The sequence below is a fragment of the Drosophila willistoni genome, unplaced genomic scaffold, assembly GCF_018902025.1.
Source record: "Drosophila willistoni isolate 14030-0811.24 unplaced genomic scaffold, UCI_dwil_1.1 Seg712, whole genome shotgun sequence".
NCBI lineage: Eukaryota > Metazoa > Arthropoda > Insecta > Diptera > Drosophilidae > Drosophila > Drosophila willistoni.
The window spans coordinates 37957-64253 of record NW_025814621.1 but is presented as its reverse complement, the minus strand read 5'-3'; the positions used below and the strand labels follow the sequence as shown (position 1 = coordinate 64253).

The 26297-nt window shown below is 39.3% G+C and overlaps 1 protein-coding gene and 1 long non-coding RNA gene across 2 annotated transcripts; both read right to left on the bottom strand.

Annotated features, from left to right (window-relative positions):
* Positions 1–3960: 3960 nt before the first annotated feature.
* On the bottom strand, positions 3961–8513 carry LOC6649373 (myosin-9). Its single transcript, XM_002071897.4, has 6 exons — positions 7130–8513; positions 6916–7071; positions 4653–6771; positions 4321–4438; positions 4205–4262; positions 3961–4133 (listed from the first exon to the last, which is right to left on the bottom strand). Exons 1-6 carry the CDS (start codon positions 8327–8329, stop codon positions 4101–4103), a joined length of 3684 nt encoding a protein of 1227 aa, XP_002071933.3. The 5' UTR covers positions 8330–8513; the 3' UTR covers positions 3961–4100.
* Positions 8514–17762: 9249 nt separating this feature from the next.
* LOC124461888 lies at positions 17763–18062 on the bottom strand. Its single transcript, XR_006955294.1, has 2 exons — positions 17855–18062; positions 17763–17799 (listed from the first exon to the last, which is right to left on the bottom strand). It is a non-coding gene; the product is annotated as an uncharacterized LOC124461888 (long non-coding RNA).
* Positions 18063–26297: the final 8235 nt, after the last annotated feature.

The window sequence follows — 26297 nt, the reverse complement described above, 5'->3', positions numbered from 1 at the left end:
ATTCGCGCAGTGTAAAGCAGCTTACGCACACAAGCAAGCGCACGCATACATTGACAGTTTGAGCTGGCTCTCTTTGTGCCTACCCCTGATCTAAAACAAAGCAGCGATCCATTTTTCCATGTGTGTTCTCTCAACAAAGCGACATGTAGATCTGCTTGCGTCGAAATGCTGAGGGAAACTAAAACCCGCCCTCTTTTGTGTGACGTCTTCGGCAGCCGTTCGGCTTACACGCATAAGAGGTGCCGAACAAGTTCGACCCCCGGGGGATATGAGTGCCGGGCTCTGGTTTAATGTGCCCTCTATGGGCGTAGCGAATAAAAATAAAAAAGGAGAATAACACGCATACACGCATACATTGACAGTTTGAGCTGGCTCTCTTTGTGCCTACCCCTGATCTAAAACAAAGCAGCGATCAATTTTTCCGAGATATACAGCGCCTGCAGTATATACAAGCCTACATGCAAAATTTCAGCTCTTTATCTCCAACGGTCTAGGAGGAGTTTGCGTTGATCCAGACGGACGGACAGACGGACGGACGGACGGACGGACATGGCGATTTGAACTCTTCTCGTCGTACTGATCAAGAATATATATACTTTATATGGTCGGAGATGCTTCCTTCTATGCGTTGCACACTTTTGACGAAAATTAATATACCCTTTTTGCAAGGGTATAAAAAGGAGAATAAAAAAAAGGCCCTACATGGGCGTAGTTTACCTTAAAGAGTAATGTGATTCGTCACGAGGGACGATAAAGTAAGAGTGATAATAGTCAAATTGCAGGAAGGGTCAATTACAAGGCCTTTAAATAAAATCTGTCCACTAATTGGGGTAAAATTATCAGAAGACGTTGAGGAGAAGCGATGTCGGAGAGGTACTAACCTAAGATTAAATATAGATTCCAAACATTCACATTTGGCGTCGCCTCGCACAATGTTTAAGATTTAACATCGTGGTCAGCTAAAATGGCTTCACCAAATCAGATTGACCAAAGAAATATACAATTAAACATAAACAAAAATACGTCATTGAATAATGAAAACAACAATGAATTGAACTATGCAGACATGGCTGCCAAAGAAAATGACGCAAACGCAAAAAACGCGAACAAAAGCGTAAGTTTTTGCTAAAATAAAATTATATACAATTGTATGTTAAATTACAAAGAAATTTGTTGTTTTAATAAATAATTGTCTTCTTCTCGTCTTTGTAATTGTCTTTTGCAAGGTTATATACTTGTATGTGTGAAGTCACAAAGTCTCATGTATAGCTGTTTTTGTCTGTATGTATGTATTTATGTACATATATATCGCCTTTATTTCGCTTCAAGTATTTATCATAAATGTTAATATTCAACCAGTACTCATCGTTGGACAGTTCAAATGCAAAAATGCAGTACGCCGTCAATATTAAATTAAAATTATTGGCGAACGATCTTAAGGCATCTCTTAAAAGAGGTCGAACCAAAGCTCGGGACAGCTTTTCACGAATAGTGGATGAAAACGGCTTGCAAAAATGTGTATAAATTCGAAAAAAGCACACCGAATTTAGTAAAGCTCAAATGCTACGTAATGGCAAATAGTCGTAAACGCTAGTGAAATTGTTGTAGATACTGAATCAAAAAAGTGATCAAAGCGATCCTTTAATATTATTGCGGACTCAGGACTAAAAAACATAGGCCAGTTTTTTATATCTGTTGGTGCGAACTTCGGGGAAAATGTTAATGTTGCATAGTTATTGCCGCATCCCACATAGAAGCTCTCTACGAATTTCATTTTTTATGAAACTTGGATATAGCATAACGTCGGATATATGGACAGATGACATATATATCGTTGACGATTCAATATGTCGCAGAAGGAACCCTTAACAACCGCCTGATTGCAGTAAAATCAATGCAAGGATGATCCTGTACCGGTAAGATTTTTAAAATTTTATTTGTTATTGAATATAAATTTTATAACCCAATTGTTTTGTGACATAATTAAAAACAAAATTGAAAACATTTTACGAGGATTATGGTGCGACTTGCAAATGGATGAACCAATAATAGTCACCGATTGAGGCGCTAATATGAAGGCTGCGTCTAGCGGACTAAACACGTTGAGCTGTGTGAACCATTTGATGCACAATGTTATTGTTAAAGCTGTGGATGTGGTGCCAGAATTGGAGAAGACAGTGGATCGCTGCAGCAAACTTGTAAAGTATTTTAAAAAAAAAGGTCAAAATATCTTTTTAAACACGTTGGAATAGGATATTCCACCTATTCAAATCAATTGAGTTTAACTGGATGGAAATACCCAACATATGAATTGAGAAGAATGAAATAAGTAGGATTCAAAATATGAATGTAAGCGATGTCAGCGCATTGGCAAAACTTCTGGCTCCTTTCGATGAAGATTATGTTCTTGCACTAAAATGTTGAAGTTTTATATAATGAGTTATTTTCTGAAATAAATTTGTAATAATACAAGTTATATTGGCTAACTTGCTTCTTTTTCTTGCATATGACATTCTGATTTTTTATTTATTTTTATATATTTTTTTTTATTTTTTAAGCAAATAATCTTAACTTACTGTACAGTAAGTGAACTGTACACTAATATAGTGTACAATAAAAGTGCTGTACAGTAATTTTAGTGTACTCATTAACTGCTGTACAACATGAAAGTGAAAAAATTTGTACAGTATACACTTGCACCCATTTAAAATTGTACAGAAAAAAGGTGTACACATTTTTAGAATGAATGATTCATTCGCCTTTTTGGATGCACTTATGCAGACGTCTAGTACGTACATATGTAGTTTGCAAGCAGCAGAAATGTGACACACTTCGTGAAAAAAATGATGTTTGGAGTATATAATACGTAATAACAACTAGCCGAAGAAGAGGAAGGCCGCATAAAGGTATAAAATATTCCATATTTATGGACCTGGGATTGACGAAGGAGATATACGAAATTTTAAGGAGCTCCTTAAAAAGTCATAAAGTCGACGTGTTTCCCGGATACAAAAAAATTGGATTCGTTAAGAAGGAAACAGTACCGCCAAATAAAATCATAGCCGAGGTATGATGTATCTATAGAAGTAAAACTCCAGTATTTAATAGATCACAGAATGACGAAATACTTTTCAAAATGATAATATGACACTTTAATAACTTGAAATCATGAATGTTATAAATTGAAAGTAAATTGTAAATTTTGACTGAATTGTATCCGCAAAAAAAAACAACTATCCGAAGAAGCACAGGAATGTAAAAAACAGGACTACAACAGGTTAAAAACAATGAAAAGTTCCGTTTGTGATTGAGAAAAGCCGGGTTTCGCACAATTTTTAAAGGACAAACATGCTTGCAAACATTTTCTGACTTTGACATTGAATATTACAGCACCAGGGACACCAAGTAAACTTGGCAAATATTCAGCTTGTAGAATTATTCATCATAAGCTTTTTTGTATTTTTTAAATCGCTCTATTGGTTTAGAAGCTATGATTTTTGCAATATAAAATGCCAAAAGGCCCCACTGTGCGACGATACAACTGCCAGCGTGAGATTCCGAGTCAAAGATAAGAAACATTTCATTCTCAAGCAACCGTACGATGTCGCTTTCGGTTCCGCTCCTTATTTTCTCGACGAGCTTCAGCTCAAATAAAGACCGCTTTGTGGACCTGTGAACAGAAGACTTAATGGCATTTTGAACTCTCGGTACGAACTTATTGGTATAAGGCTCCCAGGCTCCTCCGATTCCAATTTGAGTTGCAGGGTAAAAAGGTGGACTGCAAATAGGTGTTGATCGGCCATATTAATTTTACCATCTGGCAACTTTTGTGTATTTCAGTTGTGCTATCTAAAAGCACAACTAACAACAATCTGTTGTTTGATAAAATTTTATCAATAAACTTTAAACTTGTTTTTCTTTTGGTAGAGTAATGAAAGTCAATTTACAAAACAATAAAAATGTTCAAAAAACACATTTATTTGTAAATCAAAGAACAGCTAATTTTACAAAGAATTTTCGTGGTTGAGTTCAAACGGCTTCTACGAAATACTTAGGTATGTGATATCCAAAATATATGCAAGTTCAAGAGAAAAATTAGACTAACAGGAGTTCTGATGGATGACAAAACGTTGCTATTGTGCAGGGTTTAAAATAATTAGAATTATAATATAAATAAATTATTTTGTCGGCTTTTACGTCTTACTTTGAGTTCTCTTATTTGCTTGGAGTGTCGATGGGTATTTCGAATGGGGGTAGTGTCTCTATATGAGGTAACATTTTTCATTTTTTATTTTTACGTTCTTATATCTGCGGACTTACTCAGTAGTGCAATCACCTGGTCCAATATTATAATTTGAAATGGACAGATTTGATGGGATACTCTTTAAATTTTGAAGACAAAATTTTGCGTTTTCGATATCCTGCTCAAGGCGCACAACTGGAAAGACAAACATTTGCAATAAAAATCACCAACGAACCGATTAAAACGTCAAACCCCTACTCTAACCCTTTCTATTTCGCTATACCATAGCAATAAATAGATTAAATACAAAGTTTCATTTCAATAGTTTTCAAATTGGACGGACTTAGCTCACGAAGATCAATAGTATAAAAAGAAAACCAAAACCGGCTGTGGCTAAACACAGTCTTACCTTTGAGCATAAGTTTTTCCTCGTTAGGATCACAGCATAATGTGCTCTTGCAACTGCAGCACTGTTGATTTGACATTGTTAGAGCCACAGGTGTTAGTTGCGATATATTTTTACCACTGTTAATATCCCTTATAATTGTGTTAAATAGACATCCAGGTAGAATATTTTCTGCAGCAGCAAAAATTCGTTTATGCATGTAGCCTAGTTCCTTAAAGTCCAGAGTGTGCAACCCATGATGGTAGAGCTTATGACAAATGGCGTAGAAACGACTTTTTGGTATATTGCACTTACAGAAGCAAAAACCGCACTCCTCGATGAACATGTCTAGAATTTTACGAAGCTCTTTTTCTAAGCCAACTCCATCAACTTCTCCGGCCGACAACGACTGGACGGTATGTTTTACAAATTCGTCAAACTGTTCGGAAGTATTTTGTTTTAGGTCGCGTGCCGTATGTTGCTGACGTCTTTGTCCTCCGGTTCGGTCCCTAACTCTTCCGTAATGTAAACTAACTGCGTTACCGTCACCAGGCATATCATCCTCATGAGTCCCCTTTAGTCTTACATTCCTTTTCCCTGAACCTACTAACTGCTGATCGTTTATCTCTGAACCTTTAAGTTGTTGATTCTGGACAGACTTGGAATTTGATGTATTACCAGGTAGCATTGGAACTCTTTTGTATTCTCCTTTTTTGTATTCCCCCTTTTCACCTTCATAAATACGCTTTTTTTCTTTTTTAAATTCATCGTCAGACTCAATTTCAGTTTTTCTTGAAATTTTTTCTAACCTTCCGTCAAGATTATACTTGTCATTAGTTTCTCTAGAAGCATCCGATATCTTTGGTTTTTCCCCTACAGGAACGACTAAAGTCCCATGCTCATTGATCGCAATTTTATTCATATGTTCTTGTTTGGGCTCAACCCTTTCTTTTTCTTCATAATTATCTTGTGAGTTTTCACTTTCTTTTGCATTACCCCTAACTGCGGGCATATTTGTTCTATTCGCTTCGGATTTGCCTTCAGGCTTTTCCTTTTCCTTATATCGATTCATTTCTTGATTCTGATATTTTTCATTGTCAAGCTCTTTTCTATTTTTTTGTGTTTCTTTGGGTATATCTGTAGTATCTTTTTCCAATTTTTCTGGTACATTATCAAGTTTGGCAATTGGTTTAGGCTCATGCTTTTCGTTGGTATCAGGTCGAACCTTTTGCTTTAAGCCTAATTCTCGCTCTTCTTCTGACATTTCTCGAATATTGTCCTTTGGCGTTACACCGCTTTGTTCTTTGCTTTCATCTTGTTCCGTTTTTTCGAGTCTACGGTTTTCCCCGGGTCCATCTCTACGCCTTTCTTCCGATTTGTTTCCAAGTTCAACTTCCTTTTTTATCTCTGTAGTGTCCTGAAGATACGGTGACCTAAGATCCTCGTCTTGTATCTTTCCCCATTGTTTATGTCTTTTTTCGTCAACTTTTCTCAGATTTTCTCTTTCATCAAATTCTTTCTGTATTGACTTAGGATCGCCGCCTATATTATCTAAAGCATCGCTGAGTTTTTTATTAATTTCCTGCAACATATGCATCTTTAACTGGCATTCCTCGAGTTGATCCTGATAACTTTTCAAGAGTTTATTTGCTTCCGTGACTTTAAAATTATTTAACTGATCTTTGAGGCTATCGTTTTCTTTAGCCACATGCCCAATGTCCTGAATAAGACCTATACTCTCCCGCATACCATCCTCCATAAATTTCGTATCCTCGTCCAATTGCTGAACCTTTCGATCCAATTCACTTAAGCGGTTGTTGTTGTCAGCGGCATCCTGACAAAGACATTCGTTATCTTCTATCAACTTATCTAGCTGACCATCCTTTTGAAAAATCATGTCCTTAAGACGATCCAATTCCCTCGAGCAGTCATCTAGTGAACTTATATGGGGTGCTCCTGGCGACTTCCTTAGATTAATTTGTTTAAAGCAATCTGCCTGATTACATAGTTCGTTCATAATGTGATCGAGTGTTGCCCCTGTGTAAACTGCTAAATCGTCGCCAACATCTGGACACTCGAAAGACGAACCAACACAATTACTCGGCCGAATCGTAAACTTCTTGTTGAGGTCGCAAACAATATTCTAATAAAAGAAGAAAAACAATCTGTGAATTTTATTCTTTTTTGAATCAGACGTTATGACATTAAGGTAAAACCTGTTTCTCTAAATAAATTTAAGTAAAGTATAAGTCTAAAAATAATAAAGAATTTTTACAAGCTGAATTACCATTAGTTGTTGGTATTGGCAGTCATACGCATTTAAAGCATTGTCTCGCTTACGCAATTCTCCCCGCAACACATCAATCTCCATAACCTGACATTCAGCGCGCTGAGCCGCGCACTTGGCCGTCATTAGCTGTTGTCTCATGTCATCACAGCGACACTAATAGCGAGATCGGTTAGTAAATTGCTGGATGGAAAATTTTATACCGTCGACTTACTTTTAAAAAAGCCTCATTGCATTTAGACTTGTCTACCTCAGATTCATAATATTTCTGCATTTCCTGAATCTCGTTCTCCATATCATTTATATACTGATCCTGTTCATTTAAATTTCGAGATAGGTCATCAGAGACGCCTTCCGCCAAATTGGCCTTTTGCTGCAGTTCGTTTACTTTAATTTCAAGATCAGATAATGCCTCAATTTTCTTACGCAGTGCGTTTCGCTCTGCAATAATCTTATTAATGTTATCTAGACCTGTGTCCTTTGAAAATACTGTGTCAGCATTACTGTCTAAATTATAGTCCCCAACGTGTGCGCCTAATTTGGTAGACTTAAGCTGCTTATCTTCTGCCTTACGTAGCATATTTAATTCCTTGGAGAGGCTATCTATCTTATTTTGGAGAAATGGAATGTCATTGTTTTTTTCTGGGTCTATTATCAAAGATTCCATTGTGCAACGCTTGGATTGTTTCTCAATAAGTCGCCTTAGTATGGCATTTTCTGCCTTGAGAATGTCGTGGGCTTTGACCATGTCTTCAATAAACTTTTGCAAGTCGTTGAGATCTATGACGTCAGCAGGAGAGATACTTTTAGCATCAGCTAACTTTTTAATCTTTTTCTGAATAGCCTCGATCTTTTCTGGATCGCACCGCTGGGATAAAATACGTTTGATATCGTCATTTTTATTTTTGCTTGTTTTAATTTTGTCATCAGACTTAATTATTTGGCGAGGAAGGATATTATTTTTTACCATTAATTCATGCATACCGATAATTGTGGCATCAGCTGCAGTTATTAGACTGTCACCATCTAGCAGACTATCACTATATTGAGCACCATGACTAACAGCTTCGTTACCATATCCGCTTGATTGGCTACCACTACTAGAAAAAACTTCTCCACCTCTATTTTTCGCCGTTTCTACTGAGGGTCGATTGTTAATACCTTTTGTCGGTCCAGCCATTGAAGAAACGCCTCCGTGGTCAATACCCTGTACTCGACGACCATCTATTGGTGTATTGCAAGCAATCAAATCTGCTACAAATCGCGATTTCTTGTGTACATCTGCTGCCCAAGACCTGTCATCTACAGTCGAATGGTAGCTCTTTAGCTTTACACAAACTTCTTGGCATTCAGAATCGTAGGATTGATTCATGAACGGCACATAATAGAACTCTTTTTGTGTGGAGAACGCCATCGGATGCGTTAAAATTAAAGTTATTTAAGCACACGGAACTAATTTTTTTCCTTCTCTATGTTTAATGATAAAATGTAATGAAAAACTCTCACACAACATTGGGCAGAATCGATTCAATTTCTATCAAATTTTCAGTAACACTTTTAGAAGTGTTTTGAAATACTAGATTTGTTTGACCGGCTTCTCAATCAGTAAAAACTGCACGCCGTCTATGATGATAGAAGTCTTGAAAATAATCACAATGTGTACTAGATATTCAAAAATTATCGCAAATTAATCAGAAAATATCAAATTTGCTAACTTGGGCTAGGCCGTAGTTAATGTGGAAAACAGTGACTATTATAAATAACTTAGTTACTTTTGACGCGACTTAAATTAAAATTAAAATTGGTCAGCTTTATATTGCTATTAATGGCCTCTGACCCTCCGGTTTACCATTCACCGATAGGGTGAAATGGTTTATTAAAGTCGCCAAAATGTATATAAAATAGACGGAAGCTTTTCCGACCCCATAAAGTATATATATTCTTGATCAGGATCAACAGCCGAGTCGATCTAAACATGCCCGTCGGTCCGTCTATCCGTCCGTCCGTCTGTCCGTATGAACACGTAAATCTCTGAGACTATAAGAGCTAGAGCCACCAAATTTGGAACTTAGACTCCTGTAATACCTTCGGTTTTCAAGTATATTTCAAATTTTTTCCACGCCCCGCGAATCACATTAAACTGATTTTCTCCTTCTAGCTATAGACACCAAGTTCGGAATGGCTTAGTACACGGACAGATTATGGTTCTTTCAAAATTTTGCCACGCCCATTTCCGTCCTCCAAAATTGAACCCCCAAAGCTCAAACCACTAAATTTGATAGGAAGATTTGTTTGGTATGCCTTCATAATCTAGAAAAAACTGAGTCTGTCTCAATTTTGGTATTATCAAAACCAATTTTACCACACTAATTAGCCCTAATAATATCAATCTAACAAATATTATTAAAATCGGACTAGAAGGCGGTCCATAACGGCGGAATTTGCCGTAGGCTAACTCTAGGCGAACCTAGAGTGGTCGTTTGTTTTTGTGAGAGAGAGCGAGAGCGAGTGAGACATGTAAAACGAATTTAATAGACATACATTTGGTGTTAGAAATTTAAAATATTTGTTCACCTGGTGGATGATATACCGAAGTCGTCAAGACGACTAACTTCATTAGATTTGATTTCGTCGTTCCTACATATATTTCATCATAATCCTCATTATCAATACCTTCGCAGGATTTATTATTTCATTCTTGTCCAGCGTTTCTTTTTTCCTTTTTATACCATTGCAAAAAGGGTATATTTATTTTGGTCAGAAGTGTGCAACGCATAGAAAGTATATATATTCTTGATCAGCACGACGAGACGAGTTCAAATAGCCATGTCCATCCGTCCGTCCGTCTGGATCGACACGATCTCCTCCTAGACCGTAAGAGCTAAAGAGCTGAAATTTTGCATGTAGGTTTGTATATACTGCACAGTTTGTATACCTCGGATTCAGCCGTATCAGATCACTATATCATATAGCTGTCATACAAACGTCAAAGTCACTGACAGTGACTTTTTTCAATACCTTCGTTATTTTTTGAGCTATTGTCGTAAAATTAAATATTTATGAATTTATTAAACTAACAAACGACTGTGCCAAATTTGATCAAGATCGGGAGACTATATCATATATAGCTCCCATAGGACCGATCGGTCGAAAACAGTGACTTTGGTCAATAACTTCGTTACTTTTTAAGCAATTGCCATTAAAATTTATATTTCTCAGTTTAGCATAACTGTTAATGGCTGTGCCAAATTTGATTAAGACAGGGCGGCTATATCATATAGCTCCCATAGGAACAATCGGTGGTGAACAGTGACTTTGATCAATATCTTCGTTATTTCCTAAGCCGTTTTTTTGCAAACATTAGATCTTTTACACAAAAAACTTGCAAGGGTATACAAACTTTGACGCGGTCAAAGTTAGCCCCGGCCCTCTGGTTGAATTTGTGAAGAATATATTTGTTGTGAGAATGGTTTCTGTCCTATCTCTATCATATATGACATGATTGTCGTTTGAAGTCTGTCTGAGAAGCATGGTATATATGTAGGTGACAGACTTATAAAACCTTGCGGCTTCCTTACTACATATATAAACCATGCAGTATACAGAAGCCTACGTGTAAAATTTCATCTCTGTAGCTCTTACAGTCTAGAAGGAGTTCGCGTCGATCGAGACGGACGAACAAACAGACGGATTAACAAACGAACACGACCCTCGTCGCGGTGATATATAATTAAATAACTGATCTTCCAAAGGGAAAAAAAGATATTGTTTGTTTGAGTCAAAAGCGGGGACTTTATTCGTTGCATGAATATATGAAGTTCAAAAATGTCTTAAAGTAATATTTATAGGCAAAATTTGTGAACCCTTCAGTGGCGTGATCGATATTGATGGGATTTTACTGGCCCGAATTTTAATATTGAATTAGCGTACTCACGCTATTGATTTTTTGGGGGTCAATTATTATTGCAAGTGTTCAATAGTTTATGAATAAAACGGATTCTATTGGACAGTGTTTCAATTATAAGTTAGCGCTCAAACGCGTTGATTTTTAGGGGGACAATTGTTATTGCAAGTGTTCAAGTGTTTACAAAATATCAAAGAAGCTAACATCGGCTATGCCGAAGTTTATATACCCTTGCAGCCCTTGGTAATAATAATTTTACATGTTTGTTTTCTGCAACTGAATTCATCAATTTACAAAGAAAACCATTTTACTCTCGATTTTACAATTTGTTCTTCTTCTTCCTTCATTCCCAAAGCAAAGCAACGCACGCATACACATACAGTTTATGTATCGTTGCGTCTGTATGTGTAAGCATGTACTATGTTGATGACGAAAGACGTAGTACGTAGTAGACAGCAAGCAACGCTGCCGGCAGAGCTGGGAGCAGAGCCGATTATTATATTGACTGTAACTTGTGTTATATTTACCCGATCACATTCAAATTTTGGGATCTGAGGTTTTATATGCAATATTATCACATATGTAATTTTCATAGCATACTCCAATTTTTATGAAAATGTTTCTCCTAGGTCTTCTAGAGCTATATGATATAGTGTTCCGATCCTGATGGTTTTCATACTTTATTTTTCCCGGGTAATAAAAAACCCCGAATTTCAGCCCGATACCTCTCAAGACGGCTGAGTAAAACGCATACGCACAGACGGACGGACAGACGGACATGGCTATATCAACTCAGCTTTTCATGCTGATCAAGAATATATATACTTTATGGGGTCGGAAACGTCTCCTTCTGTGCGTTACAATCATTTGACCAATTTTATAATACCCTCTGCAAGGGTATAAAAACGGATGTTTACTTTAAAGTTATAAATTTTATGGTGCGAAAAATTTAGAAGTTATTGGGTGTTGACGTTGGATATATGACTCCCCCATACTAAAAAAAAGCCTGTCCTCAGGCGGATACATTGGGATATAGCGAGGGGTTTTTCACAGCTATAAAAATATTGGATTTTGCGTTTGTGCAAACTTACATATATATGGTTTATTAATGGATAATTGTACAGTAGAATTCTGGGATATGTAGTAGTTGTAGTTATAGTAGTAGAAGTAGAAGTCCAGTAGTAGAATCCCTCGTAGCTCTAGTAGTAGCAATCCCTCGTGGTTGTAGTAGTAATCCCTCGTAGCTGTAGTAGTAGTTGCAGAAGTAGAAATCCCTCGTAGTTGTAGTAGTAATCCCTCGTAGGTGTAGTAGTAGTTGCAGTAGTAGAAATCCCTCGTAGTTGTAGTAGTAGTCCCTTGTAGTTGCAATTAGTAGAACGACTGAGAAGTGCAGCTGTTAACAGACCTTTTTAACAGTGCGACGATAACAGCTTCTTAGAGATGGGTCATATACATACATAACACTCCTTAACACCCAGATGGGTTAAAGAATTCCGGGGGTTGTCTTTTCTGACTCGATCTGCGAGGAGTCACTGGAGCTGGGGACAATGGTGCCGGTTCAGACAATTCAGGACAGTCGGGTATATCATCAGATATCGAGACTGCATCCTCAGCAGGTAGTTCGAATGATTCCGTGTCTTGAGTACTTTCGACAGGCGGAACCCGATGGCGAAGTTGGTCGAAGTGACGTTTAATAATGCGGCGATCATGTAAACGAACGTTGTATGAAATGGGGCCTGTCTGGTCCAGAATTTCGCCTTCTATCCACATTGGACCGGGGGCGTAGTTACGGACCCAAACTGGAGCACCAACAGAAAACTGCTTATCATTACTTAGGTCGCAGACCTTTCCGTATGTTATTTCCTTGGGTTGAATTTTGTCGAAATATGACTTAAGCTCTCGATTACATAGTAGTTCTGCAGGGGTACGATTTGTCGTGGAGTGAGGGGTAGTATGTTGGCTAAATAGATACCGCGCCAGTGCGAGATCTATGTTAAGATTTCTATCAAACTTTTTCAGGTAATTCTTGGTACTTTGTACCATGCGCTCGGCTTGCCCATTTGTGGCAGGATGAAATGGAGCCGACCGAATGTGTCGAATCACGTTGTTTTTCATAAAGATCCTGAATTCTTCAGACGTGAATGCAGTGCCATTATCTGATACTATTTCGTCCGGTAATCCATGCGTTGCAAAAAGCAGTCTCAAGAATTTAATAGCAGCAGCAGATGATGTAGATTTCACAACAGAGACTTCAAGCCATTTCGAAAATGAATCCACGACTAGTAAAAACGTATTCCCATTAATGGGGCCAGCGAAATCTATATGAAGGCGTGACCAAGGTTGTCTGGCAGATTCCTAATGATGTGTAGTTGTATGAGGTTGTTCGTTTCGGTTTTGCTGACAGAGATTGCATTTTTCTGTTTGGCAGCCGAAGCGTATGCCCATAGCCAAGCAACTGAGTTGCTGGCCACTTTATTGTTTATATCTCAACTGAGATCTTCACAATTTTTCCCTACTTAAAACTATATGGGCGACATGATGCCCTGTAAAATTTGATAACATATAATTTCTTATGAACTAGACATAGATAAAAATTTCAGCTTAAGTGGTATAAGAGGTAAGTATATTTAGAGTTATTAGTGAAATAGATATATTAATGGTAAGTATTAGGTTTATTTTAGCTTTGATTTAGATTTAGGTATGGCAATTGAGGTAAGTATTATTGGTTTCGTTTTTTATGCTTTAGGCACTAACCATAGAACACATAGATGGGACAACCTCATGATTTTTTGATTGCAAACGCTAGCCTAGTCATGGAACCCCAGAGAACTTCGGGAAAACCCGAACGTTCGTACTCTCAATGAGAGCGTAAAATGGGGAGAGGGCCAAGCAGCTACGAAAATAATTTAGTGTAGCACAGACTACTGAACGACGAAGGCAGGCCTATGTCGCTTGTCATTTCGTTCTGTCTATGTATGTGTACACTCGTCGGTACATGCTCAGGCTTCGTAGTGTGTGTGTGACGTGAAGTTGTACAACATCGCATTTCAATAGCTCGCTCGACCAAAATTTTTAATTTTCGACAAAACAGCGACAATGCGTATAGGATATGCCCCTGTGGAAAGAATATCAAGAAATATTGCAATCTGCTTCGTATATATTGTGGGCGGTAGATAATTTAACCAATGCCAGAATATTTAGGAGATTCGGGTTTTAGTATCTTTAGATTAATAATAGTTTATTTATCTCTTAATTGTTTTTATTATTATTTATTATGGTTATTATTTATTAGATATAATTAATGTTTCCTCGATATTTGTCTTACACTCCTCAACGCTCAGCAACGACTGACTCACACGTCAGACCCGCTAAACTTTCCTCTCTCTCGGAGAGTCAATTAAAATACCGGGATCGAAGAGTAGCAAGAGAGCAAGTGTGACCGTCTCTCCTGCTACAACTCGGCCGTCCTGACCGTAAGATCTCCTGATCCTTACATAACTAACGTTACAATAAGTTGAAATCTTATAACTACAAATTAGTTAAGGTACATTACATAAAAGTTTATTACAGTTTTCATTATTTTCATTTGCTTAATTCATAACTTTTAGTCACTTTTTCTTTTACCTATCCAATGTTTTATATTGTGGCTACTCCAAACACCTTGATAAGGGTTACGACTGAGCTGAAAACCTTCCACATCCTTAATTAAAAATCGGTCATTTTTGAGAACCTTGTCTATCACATAAGGCCCTTTGTGTTTTGGAATGAGCTTTTTCGACGCTCCTATAGTTGAATCGAAATTCTTCACCATAATATAATCCCCTGCCTTGTATCCTGTGGGTGCTACCCTTTTGCTATTATACTGCTGTTCATTGTACTTTTGGCTTTGCTTCTGATGTATTTTCCCATCCTTTCTGATTGTATCCAAATTTTTTTGATCATTCACTATTCCTAACTGCTCTAGTGCTTCTCTTAACTCATCTGCGACTTTGCCTTTTTGCTCTACTCCAAAGAGCATTTTGCTCGGCAACTGCTTAATGCTCCTATGAAGTGTGTTATTTAAACAATGTTCAACATTCTCAACTATCAAATCCCAATATATACCCTTCTCTGGTTCCGATAATTTAGCAAGCATAGGTCCCAGTGTACGATTTACCCTCTCAATTTGGCCATTAGCTTGAGGGGAACCTGTGGCAATCTTAATGTGCTTAACGTTATTCTGAGTTACAAACATCTCGAACTCTGATGAGGTGAAACTGCTTCCTCTATCCGATACTATGGCAAAGGGTCGACTGTAGGCCCTAAAATAGTCTTTAAGAGCTAGCACCGCTTCTTTAGTATTCGTCGTCTTTGTTGGATATAGTCTGACGAATTTCGTAAAACCATCAATAATAACAAACAAGTGCTTTTTGCTTCTGCCTGATGCTATAGGACCACAATGATCAATGTGAATTAGCTCAAAGGGCCGATTCCCTTTAGGAATACTGTGCAACATTCCTTCCTCTTTTCCAGACTTTGGAGAATACGCAACACACTTTAAGCAATTGCTAATGTGTTTCACAACTTTCTCCTTAATGTTAGGAAACCAATACGCTTTCGAAATGGCATCCATTACTTTATCTCTGCCGATATGACCTAGTTCGTTATGATACTTGAAAAGGATTGACTCTTCCATTTCACTCGGTACACAAAACAACAACCTCCCGTCATTGGTTTTCCTGTAAATTATTCCGTTTCTCATTTCAAATAATTTATCCTCAGAAAATTCCAACTTTCTTTTTATTGTCTGCAACTTCTCGTCCCTGTTCTGGCATATAACAAGATTGTCTTCAAAACTATTTGTATCTACAACAAGTATGTTCGTACATCTACTAAGCGCATCTACATGTTGCATCTGTTTACCTGCCCTGTGCACTACTTCATAATCATAATTCTGTAGCTCAAGAGCCCATCTCGCAATTCTTGGGTTTAATTCAATTCGATTGAGAGTGAGAGTCAGTGAATTACAATCTGTAAGTACTTTAAAATATCTTCCCTGTAAATACACTCTGAACCTGCGGACTGCATATACTATTGCCAAGGTCTCTAATTCGAAACTGTGGTACTTTGATTCTACATCAGACGTCCGTTTTGAGTAATAAAAAACAGGGTGCAGTTTTTTGTCTTCTTTCCTTTGCATTAACATTGCCCCAAAGCCTAACGCGCTCGCATCACAATGCAGCTCTACTTCGTCCTTGTGGTTATATATTGCCAACACCGGCGATTCTACTAATTTATCTTTGAGCAACGAAAAACAATCTAGCTCTTCCTTTCCAAATTTAAACACCCTATCTTTCTTCAATAGGTCATAGAGTGGTTTTGCAATTAACGAAAAATTTCTAATAAAACGACGAAAATAAGAAGCCAATCCCAAGAAACTTCTTACTGTGTGAACATTTGTTGGTATGGGAAAGTTCTTAACCGCCTCTAGGCCCTTGTCATCGGCTCTAATTCCCTCCTCCGATATGATAAATCCCAAGTATCTAATGCTGGACTGAAAAAACTCACACTTATCTATACGCAATTCCAGCTTGTTTCTGATTATCCTTCTAAAAACTTCTTTCAGTATATCCAGGTGCTCTTCGGCAGTTCTACTGGCCACCATGATATCGTCTTGATACACTATTACTTTATTATCTCTAATCATATCTGTAAAAATTTTGTTAACAAATCTTTGAAACACTGATGAGGAGTTTTTCAGACCCATTGGCATCCTGAGGAACTCAAACTGGCCTAACGGAGTGACGAAAGATGTATATTTAACTGAGTTTTCCTCCATGAACACGTGAAAATAGCCATCTTTTAGATCCAATTTAGAAAAAATCGTTTGTCGCCAAGCTTGTCTAATAAATCGTCTATCAGAGGTATAGGGTAGTTATCTTTAACCAAAACTTTGTTCAATCTTCTAAAGTCAATGCACAACCTTAGCTCGCCAGCTTTTTTAGGCACTAACACAATGGGTGATGCATACTCCTCCAAGTACCCGTCTAACATCGCCTGCAATTTCCCTTTCTCAGAATATGACAATCTTCTAGGCGCACAACTGAATGCCTTCGACCCTTCCACGTTGAGCTTCATTTCACATTTTACATCAGGCAATTCAGGCCTTTGTGCTACCAAATATGATCTCTCAAACAATTGCTCAAACCTTTCCCGGATTTTAAAATCTAATCTTTCACCTATTTTGCAATCAACTCCAGTGTTGAAACACTCGATATTTAATAATTCAAATTCTACTTCGCTTAGAGACTGGACATCAGCAGTTTCTTTTCTCTCTTCACATTTTCTATCAGATCTAAATTTTTCACTGACCAACTCAATAACAGCTTCATTCCTACTTTTCGTAACCATTTTGCTTCTATCTCCATTCTCTGTTTCACTAACAATCTTGCTATCAATTTCATTCACCATTTCGCTAACAATCTCGCTATCATCCCTCTTAACTATTTCACTAACAATTTCCTCGTCTTCCCCTTTGGGGTTACATTCTTTCGTGACTATTCTATTCTTACAATTTTTTGTTTTAACTATTTCATCAACTGTTCTCACAACATTTACATTTCTAGCTATTTGCAAATCTGTATGGCATGTCTGCAATGACAAGGACTCAAACTCCGACCGCTCTCCAAGTTCATTTTCGCCTTCTTTCCTTTCAATCGTAACCATTTTCAAGGCATTTAAGTCTAACTTAATATTACAAGCTTTCATAAAATCTCTTCCCAAAATTACTTCATGGCTCATAGACTCATTATCGACTACTATTAAATGAAAGAATACTTTTATTGAATTTTTGAAAACAAAACATTTGACTTTTCCATATGACAAAAGTGGACTCTTATTTAATCCATAATATTTATGATTAAGTGAAATTAAATGTATCTTTTCTGGTAAACATGAGATTTTAATAAGTGAAACATCACTGCCTGAGTCTATGAAGCATGCTGTAATCAAGTAAGGATTAGTTGGTGTTTTAAAATATATCTTAACAAATCTTACGTCGTCGCATCCTTTAGCCAGCTTCTCCTTATTAAGTGGACACTTAGCCACCCAATGATCCAAGGCACCGCATCCGAAACAGGACCCTGGCACTCTGTCGGGTTTCTTACAGTCCTTGCTCATGTGGCCCTTCGAGTTGCAGTTGTAGCAACGGAAACCTTCTTTGGAACGTCTGCCCGTAGCGGCCACCTTTGTAGTTTCTCTTGCTGCTCGCTGTACCGGTAACTGAATGCCTGAAAATGCACGGCGTAATTCTGCAATGCATTTGAATCCTTGAATCTGCGCTTGAATGCGGAGTCCCTCCACAGGAATCCCTTCAATGGCTTTGTCTACTCGCTCCTCTTCGCTGATGCAGATAGCATCTGACAGCCTGGCCTTCTCATCGATGTAACTGACGAAACTCTCATTGGCGCTCCAAATTCGAGACTCGAATAAGCGCCTGGCATCTGCTTGAGACACAGTTTTCCCGAACGACTCGACGAGCTGCTCACAGATGTTGCCCACGGGTTCCAAAATGCGCGTACTATTGGCATGTAACCACTCATGAGCCCGTCCTTTAAGCTTGGAGACTAGAAGCATGTGCATTTGTACACCTTTGATTCCATATACACCGCTTATGTTTGTCAGCTGCGTGACCCATTTCTTTCCACACGAGTTCCCGTTAAATTCCAACAACGCTTCTTTTGCTAATTGGAATTTTGCAGCCGACGAAAAACCGCTTTCCAACACCTCCTCCGAGCGTTGATTTACCAATACTGGTTCATGACGCTGGTTTTGCGCGCCAATCGGTTCTGCTGCCATCTCGTTTTCGCTGTCGCTGTCGTTGCTCGTCGGCACTGAATCGTGCGTTTCGTTTTCTGTCTGGCGTTGAGGCGCCACTATGTCGAACAATTGTGGACGCAGTAAATCGCACAATTTTTTTAGCAAGACATCAGTGTTGTTGTCTCCCTCTTTCTCATTTGTGGTTTCTGACAGTTGACGGTTACTTTCGTCTTCTGTATTTTCCTCGACAGTCTCAGTTCCAATAGATATGGAACAAGCTCCTCGTCGATCCACTGGAACATCGTTTAAGCGCGCCACAAGCTCGGCCTTTGACCCTGTTGTAGGCAAGTCCAATAGCTCCAACCACTTCTTTAAAGTTGGCAAATTGTGAGCCTCAATGTTGATGTCCATTGCGTTAAAGTTCACCACTTCTGATATTGTGGGCGGTAGATAATTTAACCAATGCCAGAATATTTAGGAGATTCGGGTTTTAGTTTCTTTAGATTAATAATAGTTTATTTATCTCTTAATTGTTTTTATTATTATTTATTATGGTTATTATTTATTAGATATAATTAATGTTTCCTCGATATTTGTCTTACACTCCTCAACGCTCAGCAACGACTGACTCACACGTCAGACCCGCTAAACTTTCCTCTCTCTCGGAGAGTCAATTAAAATACCGGGATCGAAGAGTAGCAAGAGAGCAAGTGTGACCGTCTCTCCTGCTACAATATTCCGGTTCCATCTATGTGTTCTATGGTTAGTGCTTTAGGTTAGAGTTTAGATTAGAGGTAAGTATAATATATAGTATTTCTTTATAAAATCTTTTTATGATTTAGGTTCATGATTTTTAGGTGTGTTTTATGATATTAGGTAAGTTTAAATTTAATAATATTTAAATTGTTTTATATATATTTTAATATTATTTTTTGTGGTAAGTATTATTTTTGATTGTTTGATTTAGGTAATTTATTTGATTTTTTTTCCTTGCGTTGAGGCGATGCTCAAACTAGCACCAATGGCCGAAGGCCATTGGCTCCTTTATTGTTGTCATTCTAAGACCTTAGAATCTATAACAAAAGGTGATTAAATACAGCAAGGATACATAGGTGCTGAAGGCATTAAAAACTAGGACAATGATTAAGGCTAGGCCAAGTTGGTCTAGAAATTTTATAATATCATGCAAATGGTCAAAGTCTATAATCTCAAACATAATTTAGGGCATCTTGATTCAAATAAACATAGTATGAATGCAATTACCCTACAAGAGTTTACAGAAGAGACCATTATGATAATTAACATTGCCGATGTAAACAGACAATGAGAGAGACGTTGCTAGGAGGGACACAAGCCAGTTGTGTCAAATTCCGAGGAACGTCTTTCTCTCGGCAACAAATATTGAGCAGAAGAAATCAAAGTAGTATGTATTAGAAGATTTTAGAAGCTTGCTGAAGGCTAGCTACCGTACAAAAATATTATAATATAATATTATAATATATAATGTGATTTAGAGTTATTAATTATAAAATGAATTAATTTAAAAATATAAAATAACATATAACAGATTGTATTAATAAATTTTACATATAAAAATTAATGAAAGAGAGGGATAGATATATTAATAAGGATATATATGCATCGATTTTAATTTGCGCCTAGGTACGATCAATAAAGGCACAGGTCGGATATGCCATAGTCGTCTGAATTTTACAGGGTAGCTCGTGTATTAGTGCGTACAGCTGCAGGCAGTGGCTGTACTGTTTTGGAAGTTAAGCACCAAAAAGGAGACGTCGAGAATCAAAAAATATCATCTTCTGTCAAATGGGTGAATGAGGAACTGAAAGAAAATTGTGTATTATTTTGTTTTTCGGTTGTGCAGCTGGTGGCTGTTCTTTTGTCAAGTGAAGTGATTTGTTTTAAGTAAAATTATATATTTGTATTAAGATTTTCTTTGCTTTTACATGATCAATAGTATTTGCAATTATCTTAATAAATAGTGAGAAGCAGTGTAAGCAATCGTATATTAAAGTTGGCAAATACGATAGTTATGTGGAGGTAAGTTGTAGTTTTGAGCAGCAGACAGCAAATGTGATATTAAGACTAGTCCAGCCTGTGCGTTTAATTAGCGGTACAGGTCGGAATAGTCTTAAGATTGTATTTTGCCTTTGTCATCATTTAGGACAGGGTTTAAAATATGCAGCAGCCAAGTCAGCTTGGCTATTTGATTGCATGTTGTTGTGTGTGTGAGAATATGAGCATAACATGTTCTTATGTGTATTAGTGAAAACGAAAATGTATGTGCGCGTATATAATAGTGTATTAATTAAAATTTTTTTATTGATTCGATATATAATTGTTTTATATTTTAGTAGTAAAGATTTTAACAAAAATATAACAAAAATATTATATAAATCATCTTGTGCATTAAAAATCGAAAGCTCATTATAGAGTTTACGTAATTCTGGATTAATATGTGTTTATATGGAAGATAGTTGTGCACTGAGTAGAGTTCGTTGACCTTAGCTGTGAGAACAGCTGTTTTTATTTCGAAGACGATTAAACAGCAAAGAGTTTTTGCTATAAAAATGGTATTGTGATTATCCAAGTCTGTAAATTCATGTAATTTATATATTATCGAAGAATTTATGTGTGGATTATAGAAATATGGTTATATTAATATAGTTATTTAAATTTGTTGTGTTAATGATGCTCATTAATTTTAGTTTTATAGAAAAAGAGATTATAGTAAATGCAATTAAATTGATTAGAGGATTTACCACTAATTAATTTGGGTTAATTATCGATGTTGTAGTTACTAAATTTAGACATAAATTCAGCAATGGGTTTAATTTGAGCCATAATGATGTTAACTTGTTGTAAGATAGGCTCAAGTTGCTGTTTAAATTGTTTTATATCTCCGATAGCCTCCATAGTTGGTCGGTCGTTGGAGTGTTTGCTGTTATTGTTGTTATATTTGTAGGTTGTTGTTGCTGTTGTTTTTGGCCAGAGTTAGGCTGCTGCTGCTGTTGTTGTATTAAATTCCACTGAGTAGGTTGTTGAATCTCAGTAATATCGAGATCATCGTCAAATTGCTGGCCAGTGGCCAGAGAATTAACAGGCTGCTGTTGCTGCTTATTATTAATAATTGGTTTTAATTTTCGCTTTATTGTCTTAGGCCTCCATTTGTTGGTTGTTTTAGTCTGATGTTGGTAAAGCTTTAATTTACGTTGCTGCTGCTGTTGTTTTGACTTGCTGATAGTTGCCAATTTTTGTTGTAGACCGACTGATGACGATTGGTGTAGGTTTAGCTGAGGGTCCAGTATTTGCTGCTGTTGTTGTTGCTGCTGCTGTCCTGATTTTGATTGAAACCGTTGAGGTTTTGGTGTTTTAGATAGTTGTTGTTGTAGTTGCTGTTGTTGTACGATTTGTTGTTGGGTTATATGATTCTTAGCTAGGACTTTCTTTGAAGAAACTAGATCCTTAAGCATTGGTTTATAAACGAGACACCCCCTATAACTGGCTATGTGGCCATCTCCACAATTAGCACATTTGGGGTTATCAATACGTTTTTGGCAATCAGTAGTAGCATGTTTACCTGCACATTTCAGGCGAACAAAGTCTCTTCTGCAATAGTTTTTTGTATGGCCAAATTTTTGGCATCTGTGGCATTGAACAGGCTCCATTCTCACAGATTGCCTCTGTATGGAGACCTGTTGCCTGCCAATGCTTTTGATCAAGAGAAAATCATTATTTTTATCATCAGAGCAAGGCTCCAGTTCGATTTCAAACATATTTAATGGCAAACGAGTATGTTTATGTTTAATTACATTTAAATAACGAACTACAAAAGCCATTTTATTAACCTCTGCACGAACGTAATCGCAGGCGGTAGATGAGCGTAGTCCTTTTATTACAGCACGATAGCCACGATTGCAACTATCCTGGTGTGTGAAAGTTTGAACTTTATTATCATTGAGTTTATTAATTATTAGCTGGTATGATTTTGCATCAGAGCAATCAATTTTGACATCACCATTGTATAAGGTTTTTGTGCTAAAATTAGCATCGCTTAAAGCATTGGCCAGACCATTGAGAATGTCAAAAATATTATTAACGTTGCCCACATAAATTGCAGGAGGTTTCTTGACATTACTCCTATGATCTGATTTATGCTGTTGTAGTTGTTGTTGATTTAATTGTTGTTTAGTTAGAGACTGTTGCTGCTGCTGTTATTGTTGCTGCTGCTGTAGTTGTTGTTGTTGTTTTAATAAATATTTTTGATAATCCTGCAGGTCCTTTTGCTTCTGACGCTGCATTTGATCATTGTGTTGTTTAGCTCTTTTCTCTAATAGCTGTCCAAGAGTTGCTTGGCTCTCAAGCAATAACTCTTTTATGGAGAGAGTTTTTGCTTGTTTGGAATTTGTATTTGACTGACTAGCCTGATTTCTCTCATTTGTTAAATCAGATGTATAGTCAGTCGAATTAGTAGGATTTTGTTGTTGTCGTTGCGTTGGTGACAGCTTTTTTGTAAGGATCGCACTTGAGCGTTGTTTAGCAGTTGAGAGAAGTCCAATTCGTGATTAATCGAATTAGTTAGTTGTTGTTGTTGGGGAGCTGTTGTTTGTTGTTGTTGTTTAGGCAGTCCAGGGCTGTATTGAGCAAATCACAAATAACACTAGAGCTCATGTGTGTGACTCCCTTAGACGTAGATGGGATGTCATCAGCATTGAGCTTTTGTTGTTGTGAGGTAGTATGCTGTTTGTTTAACTTGCCAGTCGGCAGCCTGGGTTCAAGAGCTACAGGATTGGCAAATTTCTTGCAACAATGGTCATCAGAGCTACCCACTTGGTCAATTTTCCTTTTGAGTCGAGTTGGTGTATCGATAGGGGCCAAAACATCCATTGGCTCGGGTGTTTTGGCATCATCCCGCGTAGTTTTAGCTGGCTTAACCGGGTAAATTAGTTGTCTTCGACAAGTTTTATTTCAACGTGGGGTAGTTGTGGTCATACAAGGTTTAAGATAAGGCGTTTGATCCGCCTGGCCTCAGTCTTTCGATTGAGGCCGCTTTATTTTCTATCCTTTCATCTACAAGAGACATACAACAGAAATTTAAAAAATAGGGCCGTTACAACAGCAGGGGAGGGACAATATAAAATAACTTATAAACTAACTTAATTACTAACAATGAATGTATAATAATAAAATAGACAATGACATTTAGAATTTAGTGTTTTTTTAGAGATAATTATGGCGTAAGTAGTTTTAAGTATTTAGCATAAGTAAGTATTAGTTATTAGCAATAAGATTTTTAGATTTAATTTTCCGGTGCAAAGGGTCTTAATAGGGGGAATTAGGCAAGTGCAGAGGGCACTAATAGAGGTAAGTAGAGAAGTGCATAGGGCACTAGAGCGAGAAATGTAGGGAAACTGGTATTTTTGTGGTATTTTTTAGGGCAACACTGGAGTGAGTGCTCATTATTGCGTGTGCGCTCACTGTTGCTGCTCAATACTTATACGATAAGAGATCGATACAGCAACAGGAGGCGGCGCATGTGGCTGAAAAGAGAAGGCGATATATTTCCAAAATGTAAACAAACAATTAGAAAAATGTGACATAAGTATAAAAGTTGACAATAAGATTAACAAATTGTAAGATTCCAATTATTTAAAGTCTGTTAAATACTCATGCATATATCGATTGTTAGTAATAAGTATCGATTGTTAGTAATAAGTATCGATTGTTAGAAATAAGTATCGATTGTTAGTAATAAGTATCGATTGTTAGCGATAAGTCCTCGATAGGTTGAGAGACGGCGTCTCTCTTCTCTTCCGGCGATGCAACGAGCAAGTTGCATCTGCGCAAAACCCAAAGATTGAATCCGACCCATACAAACTAATCTTTATCATTTTTACTTAATAAATAGGTGTTTACAACTCAGAAGTGGGATGACCACCCGAAAGGATACATATTTCGGGACACGGCACGCCACACGTTCCAAATCTAGGAGAGCCGCCTCCACGCCCACCGCTGTTAGTGCACCCACTGCGGTGACTACCGCTGCAGTACCGAGAACCGCTGTGCCGACTGCTGACACACGCGCCCCTGCCGGCCCGCCGCTGCTGGGCCAACTGCCGACATACGAGCCCCTGCTGGGCTAACTGATGCCACATTCGCCCCTGCCGGGCCAACTGCCGCCACACTCGCCCATGCTGGGCCAACTGCTGACATGCTCGCCCCTGCCGGGCCCGCCGACGCTGGGCCAACTGCCGCCATACGAGCCCCTACTGGGCTAACTGATGCCACATTCGTCCCTGCCGGGCCCGCCGCCGCTGGGCCAACTGCTGCCATACTCGCCCATGTTGGGCCAACTGCTGACATGCTTGCCCCTGCTGGGCCAACTGCTGCCATACTCGCTCCTGCTGTGCCAACTGCTGACATATTCGCCCCCGCTGGGCCAACTGCTGACATATTCGCCCCTGCCGGGCCAACTGCTGCCATACTCGCCCATGCTGGGCCAACTGCTGACATGCTTACCCCTGCTGGGCCAACTGCTGCCATACTCGCTCCTGCTGTGCCAACTGCCGCCATACTCGCCCCTGCCGGCCCCGCTGCGTCTATATTCGCCCCTGCTGTAACCGCTGCCGCCGCACCCGCCCCTGCTGTACCCTCCGCTGCGGTGTCCGCCGCTTACAGGCCACCTCTGCAGACTGCCGCCTCTGCACCCGCTGCCACTGCTGTACCCGCTGCCACTGCTGTACCCGCCGCCGCTGCCACTGCTGCACCCGCTGCCACTGCTGGACCCGCCGCCACTGCCACTGCTGTACCCGCCGCCACTGCCACTGCTGTACCCGCCGCCGCTGCCGTCGCATCCATTACGGTACCTGCCGCCGCTGCCACTGCTGTACCCACTGCCACTGCTGTACCCATCACCGCTGCCACTGCTGTACCCGCCGCCGCTGCCACTGCTGTACCCGCCGCCGCTGCCACTGCTGTACCCGCTGCCACTGCTGTACCCGCCGCCGCTGCCACTGCTGTACCCGCTGCCACTGCTGTACCCGCCGCCGCTGCCACTGCTGCACCCGCTGCCACTGCTGTACCCGCCGCCGCTGCCACTGCTATACCCGCTGCCACTGCTGTACCCGCTGCCACTGCTGTACCTGCCGCCGCTGCCACTGCTGCACCCGCTGCCACTGCTGTACCCGCCGCCGCTGCCACTGCTATACCCGCTGCCACTGCTGTACCCACCACCGCTGCCACTGCTGTACCCGCCGCCGCTGCCACTGCTGTACCCGCCGCCGCTGCCACTGCTGTACCCGCCGCCGCTGCCACTGCTGTACCCGCCGCCGCTGCCACTGCTGTACCCACCGCCGCTGCCACCGCTGTACCCGCCGCCGCTGCTGTCGCATCCATTACGGTACCTGCCGCCGCTGCCACTGCTGCACCCGCTGCCACTGCTGTACCCACCGCCGCTGCACCCGCTGCCACTGCTGTAACCACCGCCGCTGCACCCGCTGCCACTGCTGTACCCACCGCCGCTGCACCCGCTGCCACTGCTGTACCCGCTGCCACTTCTGTACCCGCTGCCACTGCTGTACCCGCCGCCGCTGCCACTGCTGCACCCGCTGCCACTGCTGGACCCGCCGCCACTGCCACTGCTGTACCCGCCGCCACTGCCACT

Bases quoted from the DNA above. Each gene is read 5' to 3' on its own strand.
- LOC6649373 (XM_002071897.4), bottom strand. From the start codon at position 8,329: ATGGCGTTCTCCACACAAAAAGAGTTCTATTATGTGCCGTTCATGAAT. The intron at 4,439-4,652 runs GTAAGACTGTGT...TTGTCTTTCCAG, and splicing joins GGAAAAACTTATGCTCAAAG to TTGTGCGCCTTGAGCAGGAT. The intron at 4,263-4,320 runs GTAAGTCCGCAG...TACCTCATATAG, and splicing joins CCAGGTGATTGCACTACTGA to AGACACTACCCCCATTCGAA.